General features: G+C 39.3%; 1 protein-coding gene across 2 annotated transcripts in view; it reads right to left on the reverse strand.

The window, feature by feature from the left end:
- Window positions 1–14,016, reverse strand: part of CDK15 (cyclin dependent kinase 15) — a 91,290-nt gene that overhangs the window by 41,994 nt on the left and 35,280 nt on the right. For both annotated transcript variants that reach the window (XM_058300366.2, XM_058300367.1), the window contains exon 9: window positions 2,152–2,245. In XM_058300366.2, coding sequence (XP_058156349.1) covers window positions 2,152–2,245 — 94 coding nt within the window. The remainder of the gene's footprint in view (window positions 1–2,151; window positions 2,246–14,016) is intronic.

The raw sequence follows: 14,016 nt of genomic DNA on the forward strand, positions 1-14,016 counted from the left end.
AACATGGCTTCCTGGGTAGGACCTATTAGATTGATTTGTTAAGACATGTTATGTTTGTTTTTGTTGCATCACTCATTCTCTGGTACTTTATGTCCAGGTTCAAGTCCAAATTCTTTCATTTACTGAACTGCCTAAAATTCCCTTCAGATGGCCAGTGTCAGTCACCAAGGTCAGTCCTGGAAACTTGAACTAATAATAAGGGAGTCATCAGATCCTGGAAAACATTAGCCCCTTCTTTCTGTTGGAGGATTTCTACATGCTGTAGATCACTAAAAAACAGCGTGTCACCTGAAAGTTCAGTTTATACACAACTTTCAAATATACTATTAGTCCACAAGAATATATTAATATTCTTTTCAAATACACCAATAGAACACATTGTATTACAATTTATATTAACTCCCTATACATATATCTTTTTACATATGTACATAGTTTATATTTGTTTCTCATATATTTACTTATACTTCACCCATCACCTCACCTAAACTGAGCAGACCATGCATTTTTCCTATTTTCTTTTTCCACAGATTTTAGTTTCTCACAAGACCTAGCAGAGAGTTTATATATGACAAGTGTCTACTAAGTACTGTTTCCTGACTAAATGATAAGGAAAAATTCAAATGTGTAAAAGGTCATTGTAGGGTCAGAGACAAGGCAGTGTTAATTGCGCTTCCTCTATTATGGACAAAAAAATAAGTATTACTAAGTGGAAGAACAGAACATGTAGGTTAAATATCAGGAAATGCTTGTTAACAGGTTATTGAAATATCTCTACGATAGTTTACATCAGAGAGGGAGGAAACAAACATTTATTGAGCACTTATGGTGCACGTGATCTTACTGAATTCACTCAGCAAGGTTAGAAAGTAGTTATCATTAGCTCCATTTCAGAGATGAGGAAACTGATACTCAGAGAGACCATATGATTGTACTGTGTTTATTCAGCTAGAAAGTGTCTAGAATTCAAACCCAGGTCTTCTGAGGCCAAAGCCATTACACTAGGCTGCCTCCTGCTTAGAGGATGAGGTCACAGCGTCCACTGATGCTGTGCTTAAAGAGAGCATTTCTCTTTCTTTCAGGGCAGTTTCAAGAACAAAAATGTTTTGGCTTGAAAAATGTTTGTTTTTTTTTTAGTTTGTGAATGTTTCCAAGTTTTCCATGTTTCTTCACAATATTCCCCATGTTTCCAAAAGAAAATTTAATAGTGGTGATTAATCTCTATAAAACATCTTAATTTCACAAAGCATATTTTATTTTTGCCAGAAGTCAATGTCTTTTGGGTCATGAATCTGTGACACTAAACTGATTTGCACAGATTTTCTTCATAGATGTGAGTCAATGACTCTCCCTACACTGGCAACTACTTCTTTTCTTTTTCCTTACATAGTCCCTTGTCTCTATAGGTGTGTACAAAAGATAAACTCAACAGCTTTTTTTAAGAGATAAAGGACTCCAGTGAGAATGCAGTTTAACAATGAAAAGTTTATATCATTCCTAGACAGGTAAAAAGTGCAGGGTTACTAAATCCAAAATGTAAAGAGGGTGGGCGAAGACAATTTTCCTCACCTGCACACTGAAACCCTGCCCTGGCAAGATTTCCCAAGACATCCGCACTGGAAGCTGTTACCAAGAATGCTCTAGATGCTCAGGGAAGCCAGCAAACTTGAAAGGGAGTATAGAGAGGGATAAACCCCTCAGTTTAAAGACCTTGACACCTTAGGAATTTGGTTACAGAGGAATATGGTAAATAGTATACTTCTTTCACACTAACATGGAAAGCCTCTGTTATATCAAGATTCCATGACAATTTAGTGTCTTGTCTTCAGTTGACAAAAATCCAGTAGAATTAGATATGAGAACAGCAAGGTAAGGACATATCTAAGTAATAACAGCAAAAGTACCCTGGGAAGTTGAGACAATAATAGTAATAGGGAGTAAGAGACTCAACCATCATCAGCAGGTGGATTCATGGACTACTATGGGACAAAAGGGATTTCCTGACCACTCACTCCCAAGGGTCTTAAATCTCAGGCAAACACCACGGTTTCTACAACAGTAATACATAGCTCAATATCTCAAAGCAGATGAACTGCTTCATTTATCTGAAATGCAGATACTTCATTTTCTTAGGAAGAATTCTTCTCTTACCTCCCATATCTTCTCCAGCAGTTCAAGGATGCTGGAAACCCCAGGAAACAAAGGTTGACCCTGGAACATTTCTATAAAGATGCAGCCTGCACCCCTAGCAAAGGAAACAAGAGTCAACCTGAGTTTCAAGGAACCATGCATGTGAAACAGATCTGCTAGCATTTCTCCTCCCATGAGGTATTTGGGGGACAGTTAAATAGGGGCCACATGCTATAAAAAGTCCTGTTCAAAAAAGTCCTCGTGTCAAACAAAAACAACCTGTAGCCCACAGTGTTTTGTTAAAATGCAACACAACCAGCAGTTAGGAACATAGTCTAGATAGCGAATATTTTAGCTCATTCCAATTATCCATTTATAAGAAGGCAGGGGATAAGGGAAGTACTGGAATCCCAAGTCTAATTACTCTCTTTCATGGAATCTAAAATGCTATCAATTATAAGAGGCACCATTATTTTACGTACCATAAACAACAACAAAAGTGCAAGTTAAACTATGACAAAATGATTAGAATTTTTTTCTTAAAGATTTATTTCTTTCTACCCCTCCCCCCTCCCCCATTGTCTGCTCTCTTGTGTCCTTTCACTGTGTGTTCTTCTATGTCCATTTGCATTCTCGGCGGCACCAGGAATTTGTGTCTCTATTTGTTGCTGTGTCAGCTCTCCATGTGTGCGGCGCCACTCCTGGGCAGACTGTACTTTTTCCGTGCAGGGGCGGCTCTCCTTGCGGGGCGCACTCCTTGAGTGTGGGGCTCCCCCACATGGGGGACACTCCTGCATGGCGTGGCACTTCCTTGTGCATAGCAGCACTGCGTATGGGCCAGCTCACCACATGGGCCAGGAGGCGCTGGGCTCGAACCCTGGACCTCCTATAAGATAGGCGGATGCTCTATCAGTTGAGCCGACATCCATTTCCCTAGAATATTTATTTTATACTTATTAAAAGGGCCATTAAAATTTTACTTATATATAATTTTATCATATATCATACTTGTACATGCATAAAAAAATGGAACATTAAGTGAAATAAGTTGGCTTCAGTTTTCCTACAGCTTTTTCACACTCAGCATGTTACTCAGATTCTTAGATGTCCAAGTTTACCTGTGGTATCATTCTCTGTATTAAGTATTTGATGATGCAGCATTTCTTCAAAGAATCCATAAAAGAACTAAGAGTCATTGGTGCTGCGTTCCTAAGCTGGCTTTGAAACTAAGAAGAGTTAGCCTACTTTTGACTCCTGCTTAAAAGAATGTTGCTAAACATGTCTGATTGACTCCCTGCCTGCAACCATTTGGCTCCTAGGGGTTAAAACAAAACAAAACACTTCTCTTGTCTGCAAGTCACTGACACCTGTTCTGCAAATTCTGATGCTGACACGTTTGATGTTCATGCATTGCAATTGTTACTACAGTCACAACTGCAACCTGGCTGAAAGCTATTTTAAGATACCACAGATTGTAAAACGCATCCCGATTTAACAGAAAATGTACATTTAAAAATAGATAGAAAAGAGTAAAATATAAACTTTCTTTCCTATGTGGTCAAACTACAGAATAATTCTTGAAGGACAGTAAGGAGTACTGTTTATTTTCCTAATAATTCCAATTTTTATTCTTATAAGTCTTTTGAGAGATAAAAAATGGTACAGGTAACTGATTATAGAGATTAGCCACTTGGCCCAATACATCTCAAAAATTTTTGACCCCCCAAACCCCATTCACCATAACACATAATTTTGCAAACTCTCTTAATCATTTTGCCATTTTTGTGTGAAAAATGCTTGGTAAAGAAGAAATTGTTAGTAAATATGTTATTATAGATCACCATATTATTAAAGATTTATTATCAAGCTTATTTTAAAATGTATTTTTAATGGTATTCATATATATTCTTTACATCTGATAAAATTTGACTTTTTCTATCTCACTGTAGACGCATGCTGTTTGATTTACTTTAAGTTAATTGCATAGGATAAAGCAGATTTCTTGACAAATAGGTTTAAAAAATAATTTTTATTTTGTGTCTGGCTTGGGGACAAAATACATATTGAAAGAAAAATTGAAATTTAACTATATGTTACCATGTCAAAATAGACAAAAACTGTTTTCAAGACCTGATATTTAGTCTGCACTTAATCAATTGGCTTATTTTCAGAATTTTGTTAAAAAAGAGATTTCAGACTGAGCTTTGCAAGCATTTTTCCTCAAACAACAGGTTGTCTTTAGTCCCAATTTTTAAAAACTCAATTTGGATATAATAGCCACCATATTTTCTCTTTACTGACTTTTGGAGTATAAGGCACATCCCGAAGTAAGAATTTTAATCAGACATGCAATTTAGGAATCTGGTGAAGAGTGTCTTGAGGACCATATTCACAGATACTTGCAGCAATGTTGAGTGCTTGACAGAGGGAGTGGGAAGAAGAGATGTGATGTGGGGGCATTTTTAGGACTTGGAGTTGTCCTGGGTGGTACTGCAGGGACAGTTGCTAGACATTGTATGTCCTGCCATGGCCCACTGGGTGGACTGGAGAAGAGTGTAAATTATAATGTAAACCATTATCCATGTGGTGCAGCGGTGCTGCAAAATGTATTCACCAAATGCAATGAATGTGCCACAATGATGAAAGAGGTTGTTGATGCGGGAGGAGTGGGGTGAGGGAGGTGGAGGGTATATGGGGACCTCCTATATTTTTTTAATGTAACATTCTTTTAAAAAGAGTAAAAAAAATGTCTTGAGATGAGTTTTTATAATCACTGTTATTTTTAAGCTCCTTGTTAATTTGTATTTAAATATTCTTGTTCTTTTTGCTTCCTGTCTTTTTAAGAGATATAAAAGGGATAAATTAACAATATCTGGAAGAGGGAAACGGACTTGGCCCAGTGGTTAGGGCGTCCATCTACCACATGGGAGGTCCGCGGTTCAAACCCCGGGCCTCCTTGACCCGTGTGGAGTTGGCCCATGTGCAGTGCTGATGCGCGCAAGGAGTGCCACGCCACGCAAGGGTGTCCCCCACGTAGGGGAGCCCCACGTGCAAGCAGTGTACCCCGTAAGGAGAGCCGCCCAGCGCGAAAGAAAGTGCAGCCTGCCCAGGAATGGCGCCGCCCACACGGAGAACTGACACAACAAGATGACGCAACAAAAAGAGATACAGATTCCTGTGCCGCTGACAACAACGAAGCGGGACAAAGAAACAAGACGCAGCAAATAGACACAGAGAACAGACAACCGGGGGGGGGGGGGGGAGAAATAAATAAATCTTAAAAAAATATATATGGAAGAGAATAAAGTAATAGAAAACTGTTAACTGGGTGCTAGCAATGGTCATCTAACAGATGCGCCAACTGAGAAACTGAGTTGGTGAACACCACGGAATGGTTCCCATCCACAGCTTCTCCCTCGTCTGAAACCTTTTCATTTTGCAGCGAAAAATTTCTTATGTATATGTGTATGTATATAAAACACATTTGTAATTGTTTTATTGACTGACTATAAAATAGAATGGAAATGGTAATGGCTTTTGACAACTTGAACCAACTATCTACCTTATTCCCAAACACCTCCCAAAAACCCCAGGGGCTCAGAAAATACCGGGAAAATTTGACCTGAGGGCATTTTAAAGAAGGTTAAAAAAGTAAAGTCATTCCTTGATTTAAACCTGCAGTCCACTCTCCCAACGTCCCCTGTGCCCCTACTCTCCCCACCTCGCTCCAAAAAAATGAAGGCCCCCCACTGCCTAGAAAAGGTCTGCTGCCCTTTCATGGAGCTTTTTGTTTTTGTTTTGCTTTTCTTCAAACTGGTGGCTGTGGGGAACCAAGAAGGAAGTCCTTTTGTTACATAATTTCTTAGTAACCTTTAACTTCTATACTTCCAGAGCATTGTGCAAAATTATGGAAAATGTATTGGAGAAAACTGGAAAATTCAGGCTCATATGCAAGTACTACAGATTCGCAAAGCTAAAAGATATTTTTGTTATGGATATTAAAAACTAGTATTTGTTTGAATTCTCCTTTTGCATTGCTTGGTGCCAGGCAGGCATTCTCTTGAGTCTTCTTTTTTTTTAATTGTAATTGTAATTGTAATTTTTATTTATTTAAATAATTTATTGTTTTTTCTTTCCAATCGATATTCCCCTTCCCCCTCTCTGTTAATTTTTGCTGTCTGTGTCTATTCGCTGTGTGATCTTCCGTATCTATTTCTCTTTTTGTCTTCTTGTCTTTTCTCCTCTAGGATTCACTGGGATTCGATCCTGGGGAATTCTGATGTGAAGAGAGATTCCCTGTCAATTGCATCACCTTAGTTCCTGCTCTCTGCTGCAATTCACCTTGACTTTCCCCCTTGTTTCTCTTTGGTTGCATCATGTTGCGCCATGTGGGAACTCATGTGGGCACTTGACTCACGACGTGGGCATTTGACTCACGACGTGGGCATTTGACTCACGACGTGGGCATTTGACTCACGACGTGGGCACTTGGCTTGCCACACGGGCACTCACTCACATGAGCACGTGGCTCACCATGTGGGCACTCGCGTGGGAACTTGGCTGACTACACAGGCACTTGGCTCCACATGCGGGTACCCGCATGGGCAGTTGGCTCAGCACATGGGCACTCGGATCGCTGTGTGGGCACCCAGACGGGCACTCAGATTGCCACACGGTCATTTGGCTTACCATGTGGGCACTTGGCTCACTGTGTGGGGACTTGGTTTGCCACGCAGGCACTGGCTCACCACACAGGCATGCTTTCTCTTCTTCTTTTTCACCAGGAGGCCCCAGGGATTAAACCCAGGTCCTCCCATATGGTAGGCGGAGGCCTTATCGCTTGAGCCACATCTGCTTCCCTAGTCGTCTTTTTTTTAAGCTTCAGTTTACAGCAGGGCAAAAACTTCCTTACCTAAAAAAATCTAGAGTCTAACGTCACTCATTTATATGCATACACACACACAAACACATTTACATATACATTGTGTGTGTATATTTAAACTTTACTGGTTAGTAGTCCCAACATTTAGAACACTGTAAGACAGACAAAATTCCCAAATCAATTATAATTCAGTACCTGGAATTCTTCATAAATATCAATGCATTGATAAGAAAACAAATATATATACCTAAAGTTTGAAAGATGAGAGATTTTTTTCCCTAGGTGTAAGTATTGCTCTTTATAAACTATACAGTTCATCTTGCAATTTTCTCATTTGTTTTTCAAAACTTTTCTAATTTATTTTTTATTTGCTTCTTAAATTTAAGGATACAAATGGGTGGCCTTTATCTATTTTGCCCAACCTAGACTAGCTTTAAACAAACATTTTAAGAATTCTGAAGGTTCAGGTCCAGACAGGCAATCAGCTCCTAGTTCCCTTTATTCCTCCGTTGGGTTCTTAAACCTTTGTTCCTTTGGCCCTTTTTACCCTACATATCATCTGCTTCTTGGGATCTCTGCTCTGTGGAAATACCTTTGCGGCAGCCCATGAAGAGATGAAGGGGAGCTTCATATGCAGGGGGTGAAAATGACCGGGAGACATCAAACAGTGAGTCCTTCCAGGAGGGAGAGATACTGGGACATTTTACTGCTCCAACGGTTCTTCAGTCAAGTTAGAGGAAACAGGTTAAATGTTTTCTGCTTTCTCTGGCTCTCTTCCTAGCTTTTTTCTCTATTCCTAGCATGAACAAATTCTTCTGAAAGAGAGAAAAAATTCCTCAAATTTCTTAGGCAATCCTTGGGAAAATAACCCCTCTCAGGAGTTTTAGGCTTTTAAGAGGTGCAAAAAGCATATTAAAAAGGTTGCTGGAGAATATCTCAGCCTACATGTAATATCAGGAGTTAAAAATGCTTTTTGGCCCTGAATAAAAGGGGGAAATGGAAAGGACAAATGAGTTTACATGGTTATGAATCTCCAAAAAAGAGCTGGGAGGTCATCAGAGGGGTCGCCCTTATGCACACCTCAGCAGAGTCCCAAAGGCAGCTAAAGCAGATACAACCCCAGGTATTGGTTCTTCTAAGGGCTACAGAGACCCACAGGTTCTATGGTCATTGCAGATGGCTCTGGAGTTCAGTGCCATGTCAGCTGGCCCTACGTTGGAGTTTGTGTTCCTGAGTGTGATGGAATTGGACTCAGGTGTGATCTTTGTTCACAAGCCTCTCCTGTCACGTTTACCGGACCTGTGGTTGGCACTGGGGTTTAGTGTATACTTGGGGGACCTGAATCTCTGGACTGTCCATGTGATAGCCAGGCCCTGAGCCTCAACAGACTTGTAACTCCTACCCTCTGGTTTATTGGACTTACCCCAGCCAGCTGACAGGGAGGTGAAGAAGGTCAACCACCACACCAGGGAGCCAAGAGTGCCTACAACTGCAAACGGGAGAATTGCATCCATTGTCCAAGTGGAGTCGAGGCACCCACTCGATAGAGGAGTGGAGTGGACATAGCCATCCCAGGGTTCACAGAATGGAGGAATAGAGCATGGATTAGAGTGGACTTACTGATACTCTATTCTGGAACTAATGTGATTAGTAGTGGAAGTAAATGTAACACTGAGATGGAGAAAGTGGACATGGTAGCTCCTGAGGGTGGGAATGAGAAGAAGAGATGTGATGTGGGGGCATTTTCAGGACTTGGAGATGTCCTGGGTGGTACTGCAGGGACAGTTACTGGACATTGTATGTCCTCCCATGGCCCACTGGGTGGACTGGGGGAGAGTGTAAACTATACTGTGGACCATTGACCATGTGGTACAGCAGTGCTCAGAGATGTATTCACCAAGTGCAATGAATGTCCCATGATGATGGAGGAGGTTGTGGTTATGGGAGGAGTGGGGTGAGGGGGGTGGGGGGTATATGGGGACCACTTATTTTTTTAATGTAACATTAAAAATAAATAAATTAAAAATTTTAAAAAAAGGTTGCTGGGAGAACTCAATCAGTATTTCATTTTTCACTGTTGAAATTCATTCAGAACAACATAATATATGGTGAAATTTAAATTGCTTTTTCCCGGGCTACTCTTTATATTTGGAAGGTTGCAGCAAGAGATCTGATTGTAAAAGAGTCTCATAAATGGGACAAGTTTGGTAGTGCTAAATCCAGCAGCCGCCTGAAGTTAGCTCTGAATAGAGGAGAGAGTATCCCAAATAAATCCTTTCTTAAAACCCAGCGTGATCATGCTGAAATATTGTTTTTCTAATAGAATCTTTCAAGGTCCTGAAAAGAATAGCAGGAAGAGAAAGAAGAAAAGATGTTGGGAGATTAGAAAATGGTGGTTGTAAACCTGGGGAATAACTAGTTTGTCCCTGGTTCATTTTCCATAATCTAACCAGAACCCTGTTTATTTGCTCTGGGCCTCCCACTGACACTGCTGCTACTAGGGCTCTTTGTGAATGAAGCTATTGCATTACTTGTTATAATTGGCTTCTTTAAGACAAAGGCTCTAATACCCACCCACTGTTATCTGTCTCCTGCAAAGGCATTCAGTTTGTACCCCATGGGGTTGCATGATTTAGCAAAACAGGATTATTTTTTTCCTTTTCTTCCTTTGACAATTAGAAATTTCCTCCATGCTCACTTCTACTATAATAACTCTGAAAAGAAAAAGAAAAAAAAAATTGGGAAGGCGGATTCCAATGTAAATACCTAATATTCAGCAATTACTTTGAGTGTGAGCAAATAGTTAACTCACTTGAAGATGGCTACTGTTTATTACTACATTACTTTTTGAGTTTTACCAGGAAAACAACAACAATAGTGGAAAGAATAAGAATAATGAGCCACAATAATTTTAACTTATTTTAATCTTTACATTGAAAGTGTCATGATTACTAATGGTTAAGTTCACTTACCAATGGACTAACATACTTTTTTTATAGGCAGTAAAAAGGCAAGGGATAACATAGTTGAAGAGAGATTTAAAGAACTGGTAGACAAGCTAACAAAATGCCCAGAATGCAGCACAAAGAGTTAAGGAGATATGAAAATAGGAAATATGAGAAATATGAAAAAGAGATATGTTGTGGGAAACTGGTTTACCTGTTCCTTATTGTAAATGTTACACCTGTTGTATTGTAGATAGTGCAGTTGTTAGATGTTGTAGTTGTTTCCTATTATAGATGATGTTGCAGTTCTAATAGCAAACAGCTGCTTGGTAGTTTCCAATAAATACAAAGTGGAAACTAGGGTCGAGGCTTTCTCAGTTCCAGAAGCCACGCACCTCCTGGTTCCGTCCTTGGTTCCTCTCTCGTGTTTCTCTTTGTCCGTTATTTCTGTAAGTTCTGTGTTGCCTTCCCTTGGAGCAAACCTATTGCTGAGCTAGTTCTCAGCAACTGGTGCCCAGTGTGGGGCCTGAGGAGAAACTCAGCGATAGGTTGGCTCGAAGAAAGGTGATGCAGAACTTACAGAAATAAAAAGATAGAGCGAAAGACATGAGAGAGGACATAAAGGTAGGACCAGGAGGCTCTCAATTCCAGAAGCTGTGAGTCCCCTGGTCCCATATTTATCTCCTCTCTCATGTCTCTCTCTCTATCCTTTTATTTCTGTAAGTTCTGCATCACCTTCCCTTCCAGAAAACCTATCGCTGAGCTGATCTCAGCAGAGATAAGGTATAGATAATAGAAAGACAAGGTCGAATAATCTTTCACTGGACCCCAAAAGGAGGGAATAGAGAGAATGGAAGAGAAGAAATAATTAAAAAATAGAAGGGCTGATAAAAGATATTCATTTATAATTAGAAGAACCACAATGTATTCTAAGAAGGGTAAGTAAAAAGAAACCTCCTGAGACACATCGTTGTAAAAACTGTATCCTAACAAAACTGTATCCTATAAAAGAATCTTAAGAGCAACCAGAGAGAAATGAAAGAGCACCTACAAAGAAAAGACAATTAGTGTAGGCTAGAAACAAACTTCTCAAAAGCAACAGTGGAAGACAAAACCAAGGGGAATTGAATCTTCAAAATTCTAAGAGAAAATAGTTGACAGTCATGACTCTACCCCTAAACACTTCAGTGTGTATTTTCTAAAAACAAAAGCATTCTCTCACATAGCCTCAGAATGATGATCAGAATCAGGAAATTTAATACTGATCCAATACCCCTATCTGATTCACAGTTCCTATTTAAATTTCACTTATTGCCCTGATAATGTTTTTTTTTTTTTAAAGATTTATTTATTTCCCTCTCTTCCCCTCCTCCCGTCCTGCTGTTTTTGCTGTCTGTGTTGTTTTCTCTTCTCATTTTCCCTCCTTTAGGATTCACTGGTGTTTGATCCTGGAGACCTCTGATGGGGAGAGAGGTTCCCTGTTAATTGTGCCCCCTCAGTTCCTGGTTTCTGCTGCACTTCACCTTGACTCTCCCCTTGTCTCACATTTGATGCCTCATCATCTTGCTGCGTGACTCACTTATGTGGGACCATGGCTCACCACATGGGTGCTTGCATGGGCACTGGCTTGCCACATAGGTATGCTTTCTCTTCTTCTTTTTCACCAGGAGGCCCCATGGATCTACCCATATGGTAGGCGGAAGCTCTATCACTTGAGCCACATCTGCTTCCCTGATAATTTTCTTTATAGCTCCATTTTCTCCCAGGATCCAGTCTAGGACCATACACCACTTTAGTTGGCAAGTTTCTTTAGATGCCTTTAATTTACAATAAGAATAAAAATATTGCATCTAGGAATAAATCTAAAATGTGTAAGACCTTAGGGAGAAAATTATAAAATTTTACTAAATGCATTAAAGAAGATTAAACAAATGGAGAGATATAGCATGTTCAAAATTTGGAAGACAATATTATAAAGATGTTAATAATTATAATTATATTATAAAATCCCACTAAGAATTTTCATGAACTTGAAAATTTATATATATGTTTAAAAAAAAAAGATAAACAAAAGGAAAAAATAGCCAAGACACTCCTGAAGAGGATATGATGAAGTGGGTGGGGAGATTTGTCTTGCCAAATATCAAGCATTATTATAAAACTGTAGAAATTAATACAGTGGGGCTTTGGTAAAGGTCAGATAAATTGATCCCAGAAACAGACCTATGCATTTATGCAAACCTGGTATATGAGGGATTAGGTTTGACAGATCACTGAGGAAAGTGGGATTCAACAACTGGTTGGCACGTACAAAAGCCAATATCCAATGTATTGAAGACCTAAGGTGAAAGAAAAAGCTTTACAGCTTATAAAATTATGTATTGCACAATACCTTTCTGGCATCAGGAAGGAAGGATTCTCTTTTTAATTTGGAATGATTTTTGTTCCATATCTTTTCCATTATTTATAATTAGATAGTATTATTCATACACACATGAACTGCAGAGGTAACATACAAGAATATAATTGAGTGTTCTTATTCAAAATATATTTTAAAGTTGCCTTTTCTGCCTCATTTTGGCAACAACATCCCACTTTTCTGTAATTCTTGTTTTACCTTCAGTTTTCCTTTTGAAGTTTTTCTGATTCAAAATCTTCTTGGGAGGCATATTAAAGGCATATTAAAGGGTTTTTAATTTAGGTAACAGAATATATCACCCATTCTGGGTAAATTTCACCTTGCCATAATTTCAGCATTTCAAGGTTGGGCGACTTGCTGAAGGTAGGTCAGCGAATTGATTGGTGGTGAGGGAAGAATTTTTAAACAAGAAACAAAAATGGCTTACCATGAAAGAAAAGACAGGTCAGCAATATTAAAATTAAGAACTTTTGCTCAAAAAAGCATAAAAATATGAAGACAAGCCACAAACTGGGAAGGCTACTTGTAATATACATAATAGACAAAATATTAGCATCCAGAATACTTGAAGAACTCCTATGATGTATTGAGAGAGAGCAAGAGCCACAAAGAATGCATAAAAAACATGAACAGGTATTTCATGGAAGATAAAGCACAAATGGAAAATAATCCATGAAAGGATTATTTAATGTCTGATTAGCAAATATTAAGAAACCTGATATTATAAAGTTTGTGAGGATGTGTATAATGTGACTATAATTGCTGGTGCATAATTTGCAGCAACCATTTTGGAAAACAATTTGGCATCATCTTATGAAATTGAAAATTCACATGCCCTGTGACAGCAAATTCTACTCTTAGGTAAATACCCTAGAGAAATCCTTAAATATAGATACCAAGGATGTTCATAATAGCAGAACAAACAAAACAAAAACTAACTAACTGAAATATTCATTAACAGGAAATAAATTGTAACTAACAGATTAACATGAATGAATCTTAGAAATACGTTGAGTGAAAAAAGGCAAGTCACAGAAGACTAAAAGCAATGTGGTAACATTTTTATAAAAGCTCAAAAGCAGATAAAACAAAACTATGTTGTTTAGAATACATAAAGAACGTAAAAATACTATTTTTAAAAGGAGTAAGGGAATGATGACAAAAATTCAGAACAGAAGTTACCCCTGGTAGAGGACCGGGGTGAAGGGAAAGGGGTACAAGACCATGCAGTGGTATTGGTCATGTTCTAGTCCTTACACTGGGTAGCAGGTTCGTAGATTCCCTTTATTATGCTGCTTTTTTAAAAAAGATTTATTTATTTCTCCCCCCCGCCCCCCGTTTGTCTGCTCTCTGTCCATGCACTGTGTGTTCTTCTGTGTCTGCTTATATTCTCATTAGGCAGCTCCGGGAACTGATCCTGGGACCTTCTGGAGTAGGAGAGAGGCGATCATTCTCTTGCATCACCTCAGCTACCTTTTCTGCTATGTCTCTTACTGTCTCTCCTCTGTGTCTCCTGTTATGTCATCTTGCTGCTCCGGCTCTCCGCATCTACTGGCACTCCTGCGTGGCGGTCACGCCCACCCAGGGAGGCACTCCCACGTGGGCTGGGACTCTGCATGGTCCAGCTTGCTGCGCGAGTC

The sequence above is a fragment of the Dasypus novemcinctus genome, chromosome 7, assembly GCF_030445035.2.
Source record: "Dasypus novemcinctus isolate mDasNov1 chromosome 7, mDasNov1.1.hap2, whole genome shotgun sequence".
In the NCBI taxonomy this organism is placed as follows: domain Eukaryota; kingdom Metazoa; phylum Chordata; class Mammalia; order Cingulata; family Dasypodidae; genus Dasypus; species Dasypus novemcinctus.